Source organism: Arvicanthis niloticus, chromosome 12 (genome assembly GCF_011762505.2).
Source record: "Arvicanthis niloticus isolate mArvNil1 chromosome 12, mArvNil1.pat.X, whole genome shotgun sequence".
Taxonomy (NCBI): Eukaryota; Metazoa; Chordata; class Mammalia; order Rodentia; family Muridae; genus Arvicanthis; species Arvicanthis niloticus.
In genome coordinates this window covers 19189599-19210981 of record NC_047669.1, presented here as the reverse complement: position 1 = coordinate 19210981, position 21383 = coordinate 19189599, and the positions used below count along the sequence as shown (strand labels likewise).

General features: G+C 44.5%; 1 protein-coding gene and 1 pseudogene across 2 annotated transcripts in view; both read right to left on the bottom strand.

Moving 5' to 3' along the window:
- Positions 1-9511: 9511 nt before the first annotated feature.
- LOC117718183 (ADP-ribosylation factor 1 pseudogene) lies at positions 9512-9990 on the bottom strand (annotated as a pseudogene).
- Positions 9991-14420: 4430 nt separating this feature from the next.
- The window catches only part of Tfrc (transferrin receptor), a 111372-nt gene continuing 104409 nt past the window's right edge, over positions 14421-21383 (bottom strand). For both annotated transcript variants that reach the window (XM_034515091.2, XM_034515090.2), the window contains exons 15-19: positions 21094-21152; positions 20861-20942; positions 19827-20048; positions 18133-18273; positions 14421-17025 (exon numbers count right to left, since the gene is read on the bottom strand). In XM_034515091.2, the coding sequence (XP_034370982.1) occupies positions 16783-17025; positions 18133-18273; positions 19827-20048; positions 20861-20942; positions 21094-21152 (747 nt within the window). In that variant the 3' untranslated portion in view covers positions 14421-16782. The remainder of the gene's footprint in view (positions 17026-18132; positions 18274-19826; positions 20049-20860; positions 20943-21093; positions 21153-21383) is intronic.

Genomic DNA, 21383 nt, shown 5'->3' with positions numbered 1-21383 from the left:
CGTCCCGCCCTCGCCGCCCACACTCGACCTCGGCCACCCCGGCGCCGCGCCGCAGGTGCTGCGGCCCCGCGAGCCCGCGGCCCTCCAGCCGGGTTCTCAGAGCCCGCGCGCGCCTGCGCCGCCCCAGGGGGTGGGTCCCACTGGGGTCGCTCCGCCCTCTTAAAGGGCCCTGGCCCCTTTTTGCCCCCCCCCGTACCCCCCCACACTCTCTCAAAAAAAGTGAAGTTCAAAATTAGGAGGTTCCATCGATTAATAAATTCAAGTGAGAAGAAGTCCTGGAATAAAAGTCTGAATTTAGGGGGAGGATAAGGGGCAATGTAACACATGAAGACAGGGAGGGTCTCACTAGCCCCCCAAGCCAGCTTCGAACTTGTGACACTCCTTGCTGCTGTCTCCTGAATGGTTGAAATTCTAAGAGGCATTTCAGCTCCTTCAGGTTTACCCTGTGAGAGTGAAAACTCACTTCTACCTGTTCTCAATTGCTTCTGCTTTCTTTCCCTGAGACCAACTGAGGCTCTTCCAGAACAGGGGGGTTTATCTCCAGACAGTTCAGTTCTCTTCTGCTGGGAGCTTTGGTTAGAAACTGCCCCCCTGCAGTGCCATCAGCCTCCCTCCCCCGATCCTCTTCCTTGCACACACATAGCCTTCCTCTCCCCCAGGAAGAAAAAAAGAGAGTGGGCCCCAGGGTCAATGCATGTGATCTAGCCCAAATGGAAGCAGGCTTAGACATGAAGACCTAGAAGGCACAGGAGAGACCCATGACTGCCTCCACTTCATCTATAAAGTGGACATAATAAAACAAGGATGAGGGATCAGCCATCAGGGTAGGAGTAAGTGGCTGTCTCTCTGTGTGGGTTGACCTTGGACTTGCTGTACTTTTACACATTCTAAATTCTTGAGAAAAGCTGACCCTAAGTAACGAAGATGTTGACAGATAAGCATACTTTAGGTTTTCAAACTCCACATTTGGTAACCCTCAGATAACGTCAGAATGTGGAAGGCCACTCCTTATTCTAGTCCCGTGTTTCACCTCACAAAAAGTCATGCAAAACGCTGTAAAGTAGTGTGTGTGTCTAAAGGGTTACAGAAACCCCCTAGGCAGTCAAGGTCAAATTAACACAGTTTAGCTAGAGAAAGAAAAAGAAAGAAAGGAAAGAAAGAAAAAAAGGAAGGAAGGAAGGAAGGAAGGAAGGAAGGAAGGAAGGAAGGAAAAGATGAAGGCCCTGGATAAGGAAGACTTCTTTCTGCTCATTACCAGAACAGAACCTTTTTTCTTCACTTATAAAAGTTCTTTTTTGTCAGGTGGTGGCACACATCTTTAATCCCAGCACTTGGGAGGCAGAGGCAGGGGGATTTCTGAGTTCTGCAGACAGCCAGGGCTACACAGAGAAACCCTGTCTCAAATTAATTAATGAATTAACCAGTTAATTCATTAAGAGTGCTTTTGTATTTTGTACACGTAATCATCTTGGGGGAACAGTAGCTCCAATCATCTCCTAGGGGTAAACGCTTTCCTCCTCTCCAACCCTTGTCTTCTGAGAGTCCTTGGGTTTTGAAGCAGTGGGCAAGCGGTCTTGGGTCTGCTCTGTACTTATTTGTCCAGTATTGGGATCAGAGGCTGTGGCCAAGGGGCTGAGGAGATAGGATAGCCACATAAGCCACACAGAGCCTAATCTGGGAGGATTTGGGTCACCGCGGCTTGCTCTGCGAGGTGAACAGAGAAACATGCTGAATCATTTCATACAGCCCATTCTTTGGCCTGGGAGCCAAGGAGTGAATATTCTGTATCTCAGCTCGGGTCTTCCCCCTTGTGTGTGAGAGGCAAAGGGAAGAAATTCAATGCACCAACCTCCTTTATACTGTTTGTCTCAGTAATGACAGTGGCTAAGATTTCCAGAGCCTATGAGCTTAGCCTTACACTCTCCTGTCCTGTCACCCACAGCAATGAACACATATGAACAGTCTCCGTGTACAGCGACAGGACTGAAGGCTTGTGGAACTAAATGGCTTTTTTTTTTTTTTTTTTTTTTCAGAATCTCGAAGTCGACAGTCATAGAGCCAGAAATCACATCCAAGTGTCTGAGTACATAATCTGTTCTCAGAACCACTCAAGCAATAAAACAATGCCAATGCAGGAACTGTGCTGCAGAAAAACATCAGGACTAACGAGATTTTAGCGGTCAATAGATGCAAACAACGGATTTGGTCAAAACGCCCCTACCAGTAAATCAAGCTCCAAATCAAACAGAACAAGGGGGTCAAAGTGATTCTCTTAGGGGAGCTTTTCCTCCCCTCCTCCCATCTCTCATCTAGTTGCCCTCAAGAGCAAGATCTGTGGCCCTCACCCATTCCTAGTGAGTGGTTATCTGGAGCTTCAGATCGGAGGGACCGGAAGTCTGCATTCCGTCCTGCCCTGCTCTCCACCAGGGTATTTAGTGCTGGAACCGCACTCTGATTTCTCTGAGATTTCTCTGAGGCCGTCCCTGTCTCCGTATCATTCTAGGACGACAGACTGTTCAAGTGGCTAGAGGCTGCTCTGCCACCAGGAGCTGATAGCATGTGGAGGAGAAGCTGAATGTTCAGGGGTTCACAAGGTGCCTGAGCCAGACTCTTTCTAGACCTGGAAAGAGCTGCCTACATCGGAGTGACTCTGCAGGGAGAAGGGCCTGTCAGGTCTCGTTGGAAACTGTGCCAACCTGCTCAAGGGTGGTGTTGGTGGCTCCCTTAAGAATCTCCACTGTGAGACAGTTGCCCTGCAGGGTAAGCAAGAAGCCAAAGCAGGGGTGTTGGGCACCCTGCCTCACACCTGCAGACAGATATTCTGCCAAGACTCAGAGGATGCTATGGAATCATTGCAACGGGGTTTGAGTGTTTTGTCCCTTGCCAACCCCAACCCCCACCACTGCCTCTGCTGCCACCATCACTACCCTTGTTGCCTCCCACCACTGTCCATCCCCACCCTCCCCACCCCCCAAGCCCCCGTTTGCTTTTTTTGACTAGAGCAAAGTTGTACAACAACTATTGCAGCCTACCACCTGGAGATTAATTAAATCCGGTGTATATTAGTTTGGCTTGGCTTTGTTTTTTGTCAAAAGACAATAAAATACCAAAACGGAACTTGTTTCTCGTGATTTAAAATACAAAATGTGCAGTGGTGGTACATGTTTTTAGTCCCAGCTCTCCAGGGGCAGAGGCATGCTTGATCTCTGAGTTTGAGGCCAGAATGAGCTCTGGGACAGCCAAAGCTACACACTGAGAAATCCTGTCTCAAAAAACCAAAATAACAACAATTAAAATATATATATAAATAATTCAAAATGTACAAAAATTGATCCAGAAAAGTTCAAAAACTTGCATTTTTCTAAAGGATATTCACATCCAAGTCCTGGAATGAATCCAGCTCCCAAGACGACTTCCTCAAGACGTTATTTAATAAAGGAAGATTTCCTAATCTTCTAGCCTTTTACATTCATGGCTTACTTTTGACTTCCCGGCGCTTTCCTTTCCCCACCCCAGGAGACAATAAACTCCACCACAACAGGAATATTTGTTCTATGCACACACAGTTGGAATAATGCCTAACACAACTCACATGCCAAGAATGTCTGTGGAATGGATGAGTGTATCAGAGGTAGTGAACATATTGTTTTTATGACATTTTTGATTCAGTGTGTGTGTGTGTGTTCTGCATCTTTGTATCAGATCTGTTTCTTTCTGTAGGCCACGATGAAAACACCTCAGCTACTGCCATGGCATGAATAACCCCACAGCTAAGAGCAAAGGAAATGCATGTGTACTGAACCAGTAATCCTCAGTCACAGGACTTCTTGTGGAGAGGTAGGCCTGGATTCAGCCACTTGAAAGGGAATATGAGGCCTGACATTTTCACCAAACTCACAGGTACTGGTGCATGGAAAATGCATTGTTTATGTTTAATTACTTTAGATTTATTTTATGTGCACAAGGGTTTTGCCTCTGTGTATGTGTATGCACCACATTTGTGCCTGGTGTCCGAGGAGGTCAAAAGAGGGTGTTGGATCCCTTTAAACTAAATTTATGGATGGTTTCGGATTGCCATGTTGGTGCTGGGAACTGAATCTGAGTCCTCTATAAGAGCAACAAATACTCTTACTTGCTGAGCCATTTCTCCAGCCCATATCATGAGGAAAAAAACCATAATGTTACTGATACATAGGCCCATATTAGCATTATTAAATTGGTATGTCTGAGATAGAACTCAACGTCTGTGGCTTCCGTGTGTGTGTGTGTGTGTGTGTGTGTGTGTGTACAATTTACACACGTGGAGGTCAAAGGACAACACGTGGGCTTGATTCTCTCACTTTATCATGTAGATTCAGGGAGTCATGGGTTCCCCAAGCTTTGCAGCCTATGCCTCTGTCTCCAGAGCCATCATGCTGTCCTGCATAGCTTGTAAAAGCTCCCCAGGTGATTCCAGAATGTTCCAGAATGTTACCAGAAATGGATGGTGCTTGGTGAGACTGGGTAGGGAGGTAGAGAGACCAGATAGTTATGTCTTTATACTCTGGGCCTGGAACAAGCATTAACTGAGGTGGCTGGGACGTGAGATGCTGGTACCAGGGTGAATGATTGCACTGAACAAAAGCAAAAGCTGTGGAGTCAGGAAGGGGACTGGAAGGCGAAGGGAGGAATTCCGAAGGTTCCATAGGTGTGGAAGTGTCCGCTAACCCATGTCATGTCCTCCCAGATCCAAGAACAGCCTGTGTCTTCAACTATCACTAGGTCAGGGCTCCTGAGGGAGCTGCTCAGAAGGCCCTGTTCACACACCCCCGGGGCAATTCAGTTTTCAAAACCTTACTAGGGCATAGGGAGGATCGGTTTGCTGCCAGTGTCTCCCACATGCCTGCCTCCTCTGCCCAGCTGGAGTAAGAGCCAGAAGAGCCAAAAGCTTTCCAGTCCTGAGGTCAACAGAACCCATGCTGCTAAAGCAGTATCATGGAGTCCCAGGTTCTGGCGCCCCCTAGTGGATATCTAGAATAAGGATCGTGTTCTTGCGGCTGTCCAGTTGAGTTCTAGCAGTTATCAGTCATTATCATGATCGAGAGGTTGGGATGTAGTATTCAGCACTGAGAAAACTGGGTGTGACGAGCCCTTCCTGTAATCCCATCACGTGGGAGGTAGAGACCGGAGGATAAATTTAAGGTCGTCCTCTGAGGTCAGCAAAACCACAGGAGATAATTGTTTCAAATAAAAAACACATTATCAGGAACAAAACAAAAGAAACTTCTGGAAAGTCAAGGCTAATAATCTTGTCAAGGGCTGTCCTTAGAACTCCGTCTACTCTCAAGCCCTTGGAAACCCCACTTCCTGCGGACCCCCACTCTCAAGCCCTTGGAAACCCCGCTTCCTGCGGACCCCCTCAGTGGCAGTCAGCACTTACCTAGTGCTGAGGTTTTAGGTTTTTGGTTGTTTTTTTTTTTTTAATATTATTTATTTATTTATTTATTTTTATTTATATGAGTACACTGTAGCTGTCTTCAGACAAACCAGAAGAGGGCATTAGACCCCATTACAGATGGTTGTGAGCCACCATGTGGTTGCTGGGAATTGAACTCAGGAGAAGAGCAGTCAGTGCTCTTAACTGCTTAGCCATCTCTCCAGCGCTGTTTTTTGTTGTTGTTTGTTTGTTTGTCTTGTTTTGTTTTGTTTTTCTCACCCGTGTGCCTGCAGCTCCTCTCTCTTTTCTACTTTCCTCGATTCTAATGAAGACACTACCTTACCCTTTGCTGCATTTCTCCTTCCGCCCCGGTGATGCCCATCCCGGGCCGCCTGTTCTTGAAGTCTCATTTGGCTCCTAGTTTAATAAGCTCTGCTCTGACACCTGACTATGGCTCCCACAGGTTACTCTCCCTGAACCCCTGGATGCCCTTCTGGTACCAACGTTCAGCTGATTGCCAGGCATTTCCATTTGGTCACTTGGACCTGAGGTGTGAGCAACATCCTAAATGCAAATCCAGCATCTCACCCCACCCCTGGCTCTCTCACTGAACCAGGAGCCAGAAACCAGACCCAGTTTTTCTTATTTGTTTGGTTGTTTGAGACAGAGTCTCACTATGTAGCTCTGGCTGTCCTGGAACTTGCTCTGTAGACCAGGCTGGCCTCGAACTCACAGAAATCCTCCAGCCTCTGCATCCTGAGTGCTGGGATTAAAGGCATGTGCTACCACCCTGGTTCAGCCACTTATTTTACCCATTTTCTCCTTCATCGCGATAGCAGTGCCTGGGTTTCTCAGGGCTCCAGCCTCTAACTTCACTTCATCAGCTTCAGTCCACCTAGAGAGAACTTGTGTCCCAGGCCCTAGCTTCCTCTTGGGCAGTTTTCATTCAAATGGTAATCACACACCTTTGAAATGCTAGCCTCGATGGTGGAAAGGCAGCTTTCACAAACCCAGCCAGCCTGGTCCTCAGATCCCTTCTCAGAGTAATGTAAGGATTATGAGAGATAACACTGCCTTAGCTACTACACCCCTGAACGATGTCATTAAGGTGAGTGTTCTTTAGATGACCCTGCTGACTCTGGGCCTCCCTGTTAATTGCTGGTTAATCTTCCTAAACCCCAATTTCATCACATTCCTCTCTTACTTCTTATGACTGCTCCCTGGTAATCCCTATGTGTTTGGGAAATCACAGCAGGGTAAGACCCATGGGATTGACTCATCACTGGAACAGAGTGGAAAATCAGGTACCCAGGGGTCAACAGTGTGAAAAATAGAAGTCAAGACAGGTCTGTGAGTGAACCTCTAGGAAATACCACGGCAATTCGCATGTCAGAAACCAGGGAGGTGAACCCAAGAGGGAGGGCCCTGACATACGTATCGCTTCTGTGAGAATAAGCATGTCCTTAATAAGCAACAAGTTCATGGAATGTTACTTTATCCATTTATTGTGGTTTGAATAAAAATGGTCCCCATGGGTCCCCATAGGGAGTGGCACCATTAGGAGATATGCCCTTGTTGGAGTAGGTGTGGTCTTGTTGGAGGAAGTGTATCACTGGAGATGGGCTTTGAGGTTTCAGAAGCTCAAGACAGACCTAGTGGCTCACTCTCCCTGTTGCCTGCCAATCCAGATGTAGAACTCTAGGCTGCTTCTCCAGCACGATGTTGGCCTGCATACTGCCATACTTCCCTCCATGATAATGATAGACTAAACCTCTGAACTGTAAGCCAGCTCCAATTAAATGCATTCCTTTATAAGAGTTGTCTTGGTCATGGTGTCTCTTCACAGCAATAACTAAGACACCATCCAAGACGCCTTAGTAGCAGTGGCTTCAAGTGGTTAGATGGTGAGACCAAGAGGAACACTAGCTGGGGCAATCAGGACATGCACTCAGGTTAGGAAGGACATCTTCAGGGTAAACTGAGGCAGGTCAGCTACCCATAGCACTTTTGATGAAATGATTACAAAGGTGTCCTGTGTTTTATCTGCTTATTGGTTGGTTATTAATTGTTTATTGAAAGCAGTGGAAGAATCCATGATGCCAAGAAAGCCAGTTCTGAGGTTCCACCAATAAAAGTAACAACGCCAACGTCTTTGGTGCTTTTCATATACAAAAGAAAAAGCAGAGATCGTCCTAGGCTGGTAAATCAGACTCTTTCAGGTTGAGGTAGAGATAGCCTACTCAGAGATGTTGTTCAGAGTGGACAAACCCTCCTGGCTTGCACAGGTTCTTGCTGGTGAGCCCCAAGCCTCCTGGCAGCACGTAGTCCAAGTGGGTCCAAGAGCAAGCAAGCTGGGAAATTGGGCTGCTGCTCAGCCATTCATCAATCAAAAACAAGGCTAGGCCCTGCCCCCACAAAGGTCTCTAGCTCACCAGTAGGTGGCGTGTGAGCATGAATTCAAGCCCAATGCTGTGGCATACAGGTGATCCAAACAGGCAAGTTGTGAGGACTCTGCTGTGGCCATGCTGTGGATGGCGGTTTCCAGGAGGCAGTAACCAATCCGTGGACCAGCTTAGGGTTACACGGCAGGCAAAGACTGTACTGGGCACTTCTGCCCTTCTGTGTGTTCAAATTTCCTGTCTAGCATTGCTTCATTTATATGTTTGCTTGCTTATATATTTATTTGAGTTAATAGCATCTCTCTTCCTAGTCCTGACTGTCCTTAAACTCATAAAGACTTTCCTGCTTCTTCCCCACCTCCAAGTGCTGGAATTAAAGCCGTATTCGACCATGCCCATCTTTTTAGCATTGTCTTACAAATCTATTTTCATTGAGTGTGTCCCTACAGACTTGAAAAATGGGCACTGTGTCCCCTGGAGTTAGAGTCCACAGGTGGCTATGAGCTGCCTCACCTGGCTGCCAGAAGCCAAACTCTGGTCCTCGGCAAGAACAGTGAGTACTCTTGACCACTGAGCCATCTCTCTAGCCTCTGGTTGGCTTGTATTTTTAATTATTATTATTATTTTTTAAATACATCAAGATTGGTTTAAAAAAAAAAAAAAACTAGTAAATAGACTCCCATGCCACTCTTCAGCCCATTGGCTCCCAGAGGCCAGATGCTTAGACACCGAAGTCCCTTCTTGGCACCAATAGTGAGGTGATTTCTCTTTTTTTACAATAATAAAAAAAAGAAGTTAAGAAATATCAAATAGGAGCACCAGAGAGAAGTGTCTTAAGGGACCACCAAGTCATGTTTGCTGTGGGGCAGTGGGCTGTGAGAAGCAGCTGGGTGCTTGGTCGAGCATGAGTTTCGAACCCCGGAACCTTAATTGGACGGCAAGAGTTCAGCTCTGCTCCTGGGCCCTGATTCTTTCCATTTAGCTTCAGCCCTCCACAGCCCCTCCCACAGAGAGGTTGCCGACCATCAGTCACAAGGAACAGTGCCTCAGGCTCTCCCACATGCAGATGAGGTATCTCCAAGCTCTCAGACCAAGCCAATAGGCATTATCTGCTGCCAGACCCTAACCCACCCCAAAACTGTAAATAAGGGCTCTATTTAGGGGAAGTAAAGTGCTCAAGAATCATCCTGGTGTCTGAGAGTTTCTGTCACAAGAGCTGTAACACTTGGGGAGAGATCTGCTCTCCTGGAACCTACCTGGGACACTGAGCTGCCTCCTTGCCTGCTAGCCAGCTTCTTATCGGCCCAGCCCGGGCCTGGACCCGCTCAGCGGAGAGACAGGTGCAGCACCTGGGAGAGACTGGTCGGTCAGCGACAGCGGCAGGGATCGAGGAGGAGCGGAGGCAGCAGTGGGGACAGGCAATCTCCCCTCCTGCTCGCACTCTGTGTCCTTTGGCCCCGACCTCCTACCATCAGGCCGGGCTGGAGACCTACAAACAGTGGAGATGCAGGCCGGAGGCAGCACGGAGACAGTAGCGAGACCTCCCTGCTCTCACCCTGTCCCCAGCTGGGAGACCGTCGTGGGACACCCTCCAGAACAAGGGACCCACAGTTTGCTACATGAGAGGGAAAGAGAAGACAGACAGGAGGAAGTGATAGGGAGGGAATGCTGTCTCCTGAACTGATTGGACAACTAACTAGTCTAGTCCTCCATAAAGCCCATCCCTGCAGGTGGCACAAGTGGCATGAAAGTACCTGTCCCTGTGGTGTAGGGAGTGCAACCCCAGCTTGTCTGTGATCTCAGCCACTTTCTTGCAGTATTAAGTCCTGCTTGTTGGAAAACACCAGGGGAACAGCATCTCAGAGCCCATCCTTGGCCAGGATTCTCATGAGCTCCCGTGGGCCTTGTTCACATGCTCTCTGCCATTGTTGTCAACTGCCAATGTCAAACCTTGAGTATTCTGGAGCTGGACCGAGGTCACCTGAATCCCACAGTGAAGATGATGTTCCTGAACTTAGTGGCCTCCATGTGGAACCCAATGACAGGATTGTTGTTCATTATTTCAACCAGCTTCAGTTTGTACAATGTTTCCTGCAATATCCAGGCCTACCATGAGAAGACACATCTTGTTTTGCCAAAATGGCCCATGAAGAAGTTTGCAAAGATATTCCCCATGCTCATGGGTAAGTAGAAGTGGCACTAAGAGAGACCTTACAGACTGAGCAGAATTTTCATTCTAGGGTGTCTTTTTTTTTTTTTTCTTGTTAATTTATTTAACTTTATTTTATGTGCATTTTTGTTTTGCCTGCATGTATGTCCATGTGAGAGTGTCTGATCTTGGAATTACAGACATTTGTAAGCTGCCATCTGGGTGCTGGGATTTGAATCCAGGTCCTCTGGAAGAGCGGTCAGTGCCTTTAACCACTGAGCCAGCTCTGCAGCTCTGCAGCCCCCAGGTTGTCTTTTTGAGGCTGGCCAAACTCTTGGTCACTGAGGATGATGCTCTGAATAAAGTTGGCTACTGCATGAGACTTTAGTCTGCTTCATTTTTAGGCCCAGCTCTCCCAGGTTCATGTGGGGCAAGTAGACTGTATCACCAGACAGAACTGGTAAGACTGAGTAGGTTCAAACCCTGGGAATTTCAGAATTGAGAATGGCAGGCTTCTCAATGGGGCCAGCTATCTTCTCCATTCTCTGAACCAAGCCGGATTCTGCCAGACCCCCTTTCTTGGACTCTGCCTTTCCCTTCCTGCCTGGCTTGTAAATGCTCTGAGGGGAAGCTCGGATCCCTTGGCACCCACACATCCAACCTCACCCCATCCGTTCTCAATCCCCAGAGGCATCTGGAAACCCAGGAGACTGAGAACCACAGCATCTGTCCTAGACCCTGCTGTTTCTCACCCCAGAGAAACATGGGCCGGGACCCCTATTATGGACTGTGTTCTGTCTCCTCTGAGCCGCTAGCCAGCTACACTTGGGCACCACAGTGGAGGCAGTCCAAAGGGCTCATGCTGCTGTAAGAATCTGGTGAGCCTTAGTTTACGGGAGACTCCCTGAGGGAAAAACATAGAGCTGGGAATCATTGCAAAAGCAAGAGGAATTTTATTTTTCCAGCATACTGGGGTCATCCTGCATCCAAAAGGAAAGGCAGCTCGTTCAGCGGACATTTATACAGTTTCCAGGGGTAGCATAGAGAGACAGCAGCTAGGCACAATATGACTGGCAGAACAGTGTGACTTTTAAACTGATTGGTCTTTAGTGAATGAGGTGGCATGGACTTCCCTTGTCTGCAGGTGGCCAGCGGTCTGTCCTGTGGGATGTGTCCATGTGCTCTGGGCCTCCCCCACCCACAGGTGAGTCTTCTCTCCTGTTGTCTGAGGAATGTTGATTAGTCTCTCTTTTCCGGGGTCTTTCCTAAGCTGACCCCTTCACTGCCAACTAGAGCAGTAAACAGTGAGTGTTTTGACTTCATGTATGTCTGTGTACCATGGGTGTGGCCCAGGGAGGTCAGAAGAGGTCACTGGATCCACTGGAATTGACATTATTGATAGTTGTGAGCCACCACTTAGGTTCTAGGAATCAAGCCCAGGTCCTCAACAAGGTCATTTAACCACTAAACCATTTCTCCAGCCCCAAAACACACACTTTCTTTTAACATTATTTTTTATTGATCCTTTGGGAATTTCATATCATGCACCCCAATCCCACTTATTTCCCAGTCCTTCCATGTCTGCCCTTCACCCTTGTAAATGCCCCCAAAGAAAATAAAAAACTAAAATTAAAATTAAAAACAACAGAAATCTCGCTGACCCTTCAGGGTAACGACTTGCTCACCTCTCAACTGATGGCTTCTCTCGCACCGCCTCAGCTGCTGCAACTCCATTTCTGTCTTGCATGCACCCTCCACTCCTGTCTTTCTGTCACATCCCTGTTAGTCATAGTGGCATTGGGAACTGCTGTGTGTCACCCAGCATACCTTGTTTCCCAGCTTTACTTGTGAATGTTCATTGCAGTGACTCAGAGATGGTCTGGTTCAAGGCCTCTGGCTTCTGCTACATCATCAGTACAGGTCCCTCACCCAAAACTTTTCTCAGATATCTTCTTGTTGTCCTGAGTCATGGAGATCCTGTGGCTTTGGTTCTTCAGTAGCTCATAGATGGGGAAGCTATTGGGATGGGACAACTTAAAGCCCTGGATCTGGGACTGGTTGATAGCTGCTGGGATTCCATGCCAATAGAGCCCGCTCATCCACACCCACACCACCACTGGCCTAGTGTGAAGGCTGGTGAGGGGCAGGGCCAGTTTGGCACAGTCCTCAGGTATCAACATGGCTTTTAATGGTGATACAGGCCACAGATACAAACATAACCTCTGGCCATATCTGGACCACCGATCCACTCATGGCCCTGAGTGGCTGGATGGACCTCAGGCCTCATCATGGTCTCAACATGCCCTCAGGTGGTCATGCATGCCACTTATATCAACATGGCCCTCAGGCAGCAGAGCCTGAGGACATCCTCCAAAGCATTAGTGACACAGACTGTTTACATCCATAGGGATCTCAGGTGTCATCTTGACCTGGGACAGCAGCATGGACCACAGACGCCAACATAGCTTCTGGTAGCATCACAGCCTACAGTGGCCCTTCCAGGATGTTCAGTCCAGGAAGTAAACCTTTCCTCATCTTGGGCCTCTGTCATTGCAGAACCAAGGTGATCCTGTGCTGGCCTATTAGAGGGTGGAGTGGGGAGCAGAGTCTGCTTCTGCATAATCCCTAGGCTGCTGCAAACACCTCCAATGTCTCACCCTACTAGGCATTAACAGCATGTTGACCTCAGCCCTCTTTCTCACCGGTCACTGCTATTGTGGACATTGGCCTATGCTGCCCATTTTGATAACTACAAGCTGTAGCTGCCTGCAGCCACGAGTAACGGGGTTCTCCTGAGAGGAAGCCTGGGAATTAACCGGAATGGAGAGAGAAACGTGGGGCCATGACAAAGTATTCTGATCAAGGCCTGAAGTTTAATAATTTGCTTTCACATATAAAAGGGAAGCCCCACCCCCCAGAGTCTCTTCTCAGTTCAGCCCAGGGGCTGGGCAAGGAGATAGCAGTCCAAGGTGTCAAGCCTAGCTCAGCAGGCAGTCTATTCTTCTTAGCTCAGGTTGCAGGTTCCAAGGCACCAAGGCTGGTAATGCAATGCATTTCAGGTCCTACTGTTGCTTGGTCTTATTGTGGTAAAAGAGCTTGCAGGCCTCAGGCCTGGGGGAAGGGCACAACAAGCATCTTGCTTTTGGTGATTCAGGGCTGCCACCTGGCCCCTACTACTTCAGGCCCCAATTAAACCCATCACATGTAATTCATCCAACTGAACAGCAGCATCTCCAACCCTAAGGTCTGGCAAAGGGAAAGGGCTGTGACAAAGCTCTTTAAATGTGCTGATGCCCCTGTTACTGCTTTGCATCTAATAGAATGAGTGAAGGTGTATTACCTGGGACCTTCCCACTGTGAAGGATTAGGTTTTACTCTAACACTGCAATTTCCCCAAGCCTTAAAATCCCTTCAACACTAAGCCTAAAGCTATCAGGCATCTGTAGCTGCTTTCCAGTAGGCCATCTTTTGACCAATGTTTTAAATAATCAAACAAACCTTTTATTTATTTAATGTATATGAGTACACTGTAGCTATCTTCAGACACACCAGAAGAGGGCATCAGATCCCATTACAGATGGTTGTGAGCCACCGTGTGGTTGCTGGGAATTGAACTTAGGACCTCTGGAAGAGCAGTCAGTGCTCTTAACTGCTGAGCCATCTCTCCTGCCCTCAAACTTTTTAATACCATTGTTAACTGTGCAAACTTCCGTATTAAACCTAAAATTTGGGCTGGAGAGATGGCTCAGCAAAATGATTTTCCTGTAACTCCATGGGTTTCTACCAACTTCCCTAACCTGTATACTCTACCTACATCTCTCCAACGCCCTCTGCAGCTCAGGCAGGTACAAAGTGGTACTCCACACCCTTCTCCAAGAGGGCGCAGCTTAACACCACATGTCTTGAAGTGCAGTCCTGTATGCCATCAACTAAACACTAACACTTTCTTGTCTGCAGGCAATAATAGGTCATCTCATACTACCATGTCTCTTTCCTGTCATGATGAATTGTCACAATGACAGACATGGGGGGGAAGCCACTTTGAGAATGAGACTCAAATTAATGGAATAGGCATTTTGCCTGTTATGTGCACCTCATGCATTCAGTACCTGTAGATCCCAGAAGAGGGTAACATACAGTACCTGTAGCTGGAATTATAAGCACTTGTAAACCAAACAGGTGCTGGGGAGAGGCTGAGCCTTCTGCAAGAACAGTTAACACCATCTTTCCAGGCCCAACTTTTAAAACCTGTAAGACCAATTTTTGTTGCTATAGAATCTATCTAAATACATTTAAGGACAAGGAGCTAAATCAGAATGTCTATCAACAGAGATCAGTGTGTATCTGTATAACTACTACTCTGGTGAGGTTGATAGTGGGGGAGGATACAGAAGAGAGTTACAAGGCCATAGGAACTCTATGCCCAGTTTTACTGTGAAATGAGTCTGACAAGTCAGTATATCCAAGTATTTTATTAAGTCAGGTAAGGAATCTTCACATTGTTACATACCGGCTGTATACATTTATAAGGGCATGTCAGCAAAGACAGCTGAGTGTAGGTTGGCAAGTCCAAACCAAAAGACATTCAAAAGCTAACACAGTAAAGGCCATGCAAATTCTAGCAGTTAATCATGACAAAAGCATGCTCTATTCTTATCTTCAAAAATCTACATTTTACCCAATAATAACCTGATGAGTAACAGAGACCATTACTCATCCAAGACTAAACCTTACCAACTTACTGCTTTGATTGGAAACAACCCTTACAGCATAGGTTATTTTAGAGACTTTTATGGCAAAATGCATGCCCTTTATTCAAGACTTGAAATCCCATTATGCACGGTGATACTCGTTATCGGTACAGGAGAAACACTGTGAAGACTGAAGGGACTGGGTAGCAAAACAATTCAGTGAGGCTGAAAATAACCTGGTGGCTCTAACTTGGATGAGTAATGCCAAGAGCCCTGAAAATCCAGTGACATCTCAGGTGGCCGCTTTGAACTGTCCCCATGCAAAACTGACTAGCTGCACAAGGATGCTAACCAGTCTTTGTTAATGTGATCTCGCTCATCATTTGCATGCTTTATAGCCACCACAGTGAAGGGCAGAACATAAAGATCCTTTCGCAAGCTTTTCCCAACACCTGTTATTTTTCACTCTCTACCCTCCCAAAACCAAGGATGAATTCAAACTTCTAAGAACTACATTTAGTAAATAACATGCAAATAAAGGGAGGAGACAGTGAAATCCTATTCTATAAACCAGAGATAACAACACCCACATTTAAAAAAAGGATCTTGGAAGTAATGATTTTACAGCAGTTGAATTTACCCACCAAATGCTCAATGACAAATGTTTTTGCAACTAAAACTAAGGAGCTACAGGAAGTTGGGAATTCATGTTAGATACTAACGATCTTCAAGCTTTGAAGATGTCATCGCATGAAGAAAATTATGGGAAACACTGTTCCCGATAATTACGTACACCCTTAGTGTAACATGGAGATCACTGTCTCCGATATAGACACTGTGGTAGGCAAAAACTACCTTGTTCTTTATACATTATGGAAGACACTGCTCCCGATAATGTGAGTTAAGTTTGTGAGAAAGGTACTGGAAATTTTGCAAAATTGAATGAGTCACATCTTGAATAAATTGAGCTGTAAAATTTTGTAGATGTAAGTATTACCATAGCCTTTAAACGACATTTAACTTGGCCACAATCCACTGCACTTAGAAGAACTATCCTTTTTTTTTTTTTCCAACTCAATTAGGAACTTCTTATTTAACCCAATCCTCTTCTAGCTCACTTTCTATTGTCTGGCTTGTGGCTTTTCTCCTTCCTAAAGTCCGCAAGTGCTGACCATAAGTGCAAAACTTCCAGTATCTGTGGGTCTCATTAGCAGATGCTGCCTTTATTAAAAGAAAACGACAGTATAACTGTCATAATTATGGAAGGCACTGCTTCCGATAATTATCTTCTATTAAAAAAAAAAACTATTTATAGTGAACTCTGTCACTGATAAATAAACAATAAATATCTCAGTGCCAAAATGATAGAGAGCTTTCCTGAAGACTAACACTTTGGCCAAAACTTGGCGGTGTGTTCTTTTCAAGTCTGACAAACTGAGTCTAAAACTTGTTCTTTTTCAGAAAATGTTGGAACAACAACAACAACAAACGAAAACAAAGAACTAAAGACTACAGGGTGAATGCCAGGAGAGAAAACTTGAAGTCTTTGGCTTCTGGTCTCATCATAAATAACATCAAGGTTAACCAGTAAGGCCTTATTCCTGTAAACAGACAAACCCTTTTATCCAGCAGAAGGACCTATTTTAACCTTGCCGGCCAGAAAACAAGTCCCATCTCTTCTGAAATTAACTATCTAATTTAGAAAAATGGAAACCAGATAAATCCTTAAGGGCATACAGCACAGTGGAGAATCCTCGTGAGGATCAGATGGAGATGGGAAATGACACCCAACTACCACCTTGACCCTCCCACCTCAAGACACTAGTTAATGCCCTCAGGACTTAAAGCAATGTTCTTACAACATTTTCATGACCATGAAGCAAAGAGCAAGTTATTACAAAGGACTCAAAATTCTAATCTGAGAAGGTATCACAAACAAGCAAAGTGTTATCTATCCACTGTACTTGAAGTGTAGGTCTAACCCTGCACTAAAAGCTGCTGCCTAAAGACATTAGATGATTGGGTAGAATTTTAACATTAGATTTTAGAGCTCTAATGAAAATTTAGCATAACCAGCACAAGTCTAGAAAAGACTACCCTGCTCTTATTTAATTATGCATGTTACATTTAAAACTCATTGTCAATATTCCAAATGTCACCAGAGAGGGCATTGGCAACTCCCTGAATAGTCCAAGTAGCCAGGGCCAATTGGTTTCTGAAGAGTGGTTCATTAAAAGCAGTAATATTTTTTTGACGGAGCTTCAAGTTCTCCAGTAAAGCTGAGAGAGTGTGATCCCCAGAGCCCCAGAAGATGTGTCGGAAAGGAGACTCTCTTGGAGATACATAGGGTGACAGGAAGTGATATTCCACCTATAATAAAGATGAAACAGTTTAAACAGTGCTATGACTTGTAACTGTCTTCTTTCAAGTGTTAAAACCTCTGAATCAGACCACTGAGAACTCAGTTACATTACCAAGTCTGAGGCAAAATGTTAATCTCATTGTTAAAAAAGCAAATTAAATGGAATTGGGATTTTTAAATTAAACACTAATTATAGCCTTGTCTTTAATCCCAGCACTGGAGGCAGATCTGTGAGCTCAGTGCAATCGTCAGAGTACTGGGACAAGTAGATGGATATGGGAGGGGTGGGGGATGGGTTAATGTATGTTGTGAGTATATATACCACTCAGTGCGGCCAGCTCTCTCCATCACTTTTACGCTTCTTGGGATCTAATTTAGGCACCTGAGATTATATAAAGTTACTCTGCTTGCTCGGTTGTCCTTTTATTTTGGTATGGTTGGTTGTCTCACTTTAAAGCCCAGGCTGATCTGGAATTTGCTATGTATGCCTCCAACTCAGACCTACTTGCCTCTGCCTCCAGTGTTGAGTTCAATTCCCAGCAACCGCATGGTGTGATGGGATTTGGCGCCCTCTTCTGGCATGTCTGAAGACTGCGACAGTGTACTCACATATATACAATAAATTTAAGAAAAAAAAATTTCTTCCAAAACATATATATACATATATATTTAAAGAACACTTGCTGCTCTTGCAGAGGACCTGCATTTAAATGCTAGAACCCACATGACAGCTTAAAAATTCTTTAACTGCAGTTCCTTGGTGACCTCTTCGGGCTTTCTCCATGCCAGATAAAAATAGGTGCACATATGTACATGTAGGCAAAACATACATACACATAAGTATCTTAGGCACTCACTACTGAACTATCTATGCTGTTCCTAAGTGGTCTTAAAAGTATAAAACAATTAACATAAAATTAATGTCTTTTCTATTTCCAGGTTAGATAGTACACTTTGAGATCATGATACAAACCAAAATGTATTCAATTCTAAAGCAAAGGATTAAAGGTACCTGGTGCTACCCACCTTTCTTTTATATAAATAGAAGCATTGCATATGTTATATAAATAGAAGTTTACATATGTTATTTCTTCCTTTCCTAAGAGCACACTTACTTTCATAATACGGTCATTGATTTCCCTCATGACAAATCTGTTTGTCTTCTCAGCATTATGGAAATCAGTTGTTAGTCTAGAAGTAGCACGGAAGTAGTCTCCACGAGCAGAATACAGCCACTGTAGACTTAGACCCATATCCTGTCAAAGATGGACATTAAATTCCTCATTAGATGTTATGCTGTTCTTTTAACATAGGGTGTGTGGATGTGTTATGTATTTGCTGCCCAGGGTTAGCTGGCAGTCACTAAGGTGGCCCAGGCTGGCCAAAAAACTCATTTCTAATCTCAAATAGCCAGATGAGAACTTATTAATGTGAATTAAAAAAAAAAAAAAAAAAAAAAAAAAAAACACTAGACAAATTATTGATAGTAGGTAGCACAGTAGCTGGGCAAATGAAACTGCTTATTAGGTAAAGGTGTTGGCGAGATGGACAGCTACAGAGTACTCATACATAAAAATAAGTAACTCTTAAGTGGTCCACTCTACCTGGAGAATGCATTCCAGTTGCCAGAACCAGACAACTTCAAGCTGTCCTGACCCTCACATTTGCTATAAGATAGCCCGCCCATAAAAATAACAACAAAAACCAAAAACCCCATAAAACCCAGTAGCCAAGTCCAACCTACTTATGGATTACCTGGATCACAAATGACAGAAATACAGCTCTGCACTGGAAACATTGGAGTCTGCCCTACACTTGAAACCCCAGGTGCCCAACAACTTTTTCAAATAAACTGTGGGTTTTAAGTCAAATTTCCTCCTAGAAGAGACTTCATATATTTCAGCAAACATGTATTTCAGCAACAGGAGCCTCTTGGGGACATGAATTGGTCCTTACGAAAAACCAAGAGATTTCTCAACTGAGTGACTGCAGTGCACTCTTGGGCAAATATTATTCATAATAAGTCAACAGAGGGAAATGAGCTACACAGCAATGAACAAGCGTAGAGAAAAATGCAATTAATATGTATACACAATTGAATATCATTCAGTGACACATTCACTTGTAACAACTAAATGTCGGGTACCTTAAGACAAACAACTACCAGACATGTCCAACTGTTTTTTGAAAGAATGCTATATCCTTAAATATATATGTAGCTAAACCTGGCTTTAAACTCCTGCCTGCACATTCCAAGTACTAGGATTGCACATACACAATCACCATACTCAGCATGTCCGATTTTTGACATTGGGAAATGATGTTGCATCTACAAAGTTTATGCTTAGGATGACAGTCAAATTTAAGAAGGTGCAGACACAACAAGTTAAGGTTCATCACTGTGTCAGGCTGCATTCATAAGCATCCTTGGGCAAACATATGTGGCTGTTGGGCGGCAGGGTGGGTACACCTGCTACGTGCGTGCATGATCTCATTCATGTGAGATAGGAAAGGCTGATCTAGGCAAGCGTTGTGATACAACGTACACATCGAGAGGGGAAAAAGCAGAAAAGCTGCTGGATCTTGTGGCAGACAACTGTAATTCTAAGATTTGAAGGCTGAGGCAATTCAATGTTCTAAGTTCAAGGCCAGTCTGATTAACAGCATGTCTCTGCCTCAGAACACAACACACACAGGCATTTCATACAACTTGAGAAGAAATGACAGTTAACAAAAAGTAACAAGGAAGGTGAAAAAGTAGAAAAAAGATCTAAATATAAGCTAAATAAAAGAAAACTTAAGTGCTTACCCTGATATCTGCTCTGAACTGGTTCAGATCCTTTACAAATGACAGTAGTTTGCTGTTATACATCTCATAGTCCAGGTTCAATTCAATGTCGTGCGTAAGTTTAATAATGAACTGACCAGCCACTTCTGCTGCTGTACGAACCATTTGGTTGAGCTGAGGAACTTTCTGAATCAATTTCTCATAGGTATCCAATTTAGTGCCCAAATAAGGATAGTCCTCATCCTAGAAGACAGAGAAAGGCTGTTATACCAGTGTGGGTTTACAGCAGGAGCCTCGCTTTCTTTCTAGGTTCACCATCAAGGTAACAAACATGGTGGAGAGAACTCACTGCCAGTTATCCTCAAACCCCCACATATACCAGCTATACACTATAGTTTAAAAGAAGGAATCTATTAAGTCCTTCAACCCACAGGCTCTGACACATAGTTCTTCATATGTATTAAACCACTTATTCACCCTATGTATGTTTTTAGGGGCATATCAAATAATTCCAGCCATGTAAGTCTCCAAATCTAGATGTTTCTTATAATGTCCCCGACTTTCCAAACTGACTCAGTAATTTCCATCCTGGCTTCTTTCTCATTTAACTCTGGTCTTCTTGGCCTTTAGGGACTTCTCACTAGTTCTTATAACAATGTGATTAATTCAATGTTCTGTCTCATAATCACTTTATACTTGTATTGCTGCTGCTTAAAAGAACATTTCTGAATACCTAAAATACTTTCTATCAGTATCTAGAAGAGCACTGTTCAGCTTATCTTAAATGGAAATATATCCCTGTGCTATAAGAAATTAAATCCGATTACTAAAACTATTTTACTGATATTTAAACAAAAGTCACATGCTAATTAAGCTGACATGTCTTAGTCTGTTTTATAATAAGGATACTCTTAAAATCTTTTAAATACTGAAAAATTTGATTTTAAAGTTAATACAAGACCTTATGAAAATGCTGTGGACCCTGTCTCGAAAAACCAAAAAAAAAAAAAAAAAAAAAAAAAAAAAGAAAATGCTGTGGGGTTCTTACATCTTACCTCACAAAACCAGAAAGAAACTGCTGGGATTCCAGAATATGCAAGGAAAGGGAATGCAGCATTGTCAAAAGAAAGTTTCTCACTGCAAAGGAACAAACCATCCTTACCAAGAATTCTAAAATGGTAGTCCTGCTGTGCCATACCTTCCCTGATAACCAGACCCTCCAAGCAGAGTGAGGCACCCTCAGGGTAGGAATACCATCTGTCTACTACAATGTCTTTTGTCAACTTACACTTTGTTAATCCAATTGCTGTCTCGATAAAGAGATTTTCCATTAATTGGATGCTTTACCTGTATAATGAGAAATACATCATAAAAACTTAATTTTTTTATACTTATTTAGGCTAGTTTCTCTACAGATACTTAAGAGTTGTGTACAGCTACATGGTTAATCCCTTAGGAAGGGTACTTGAGTCTTTACAGGCAGTGAGACTAGAATTCTCCCCAGTCTTTCTGCTTTCTCCCTTGTGAGAAAGGCTTCCTTAACTGACATCTTACAGGCCCATAAGCCTGTAATTTTTA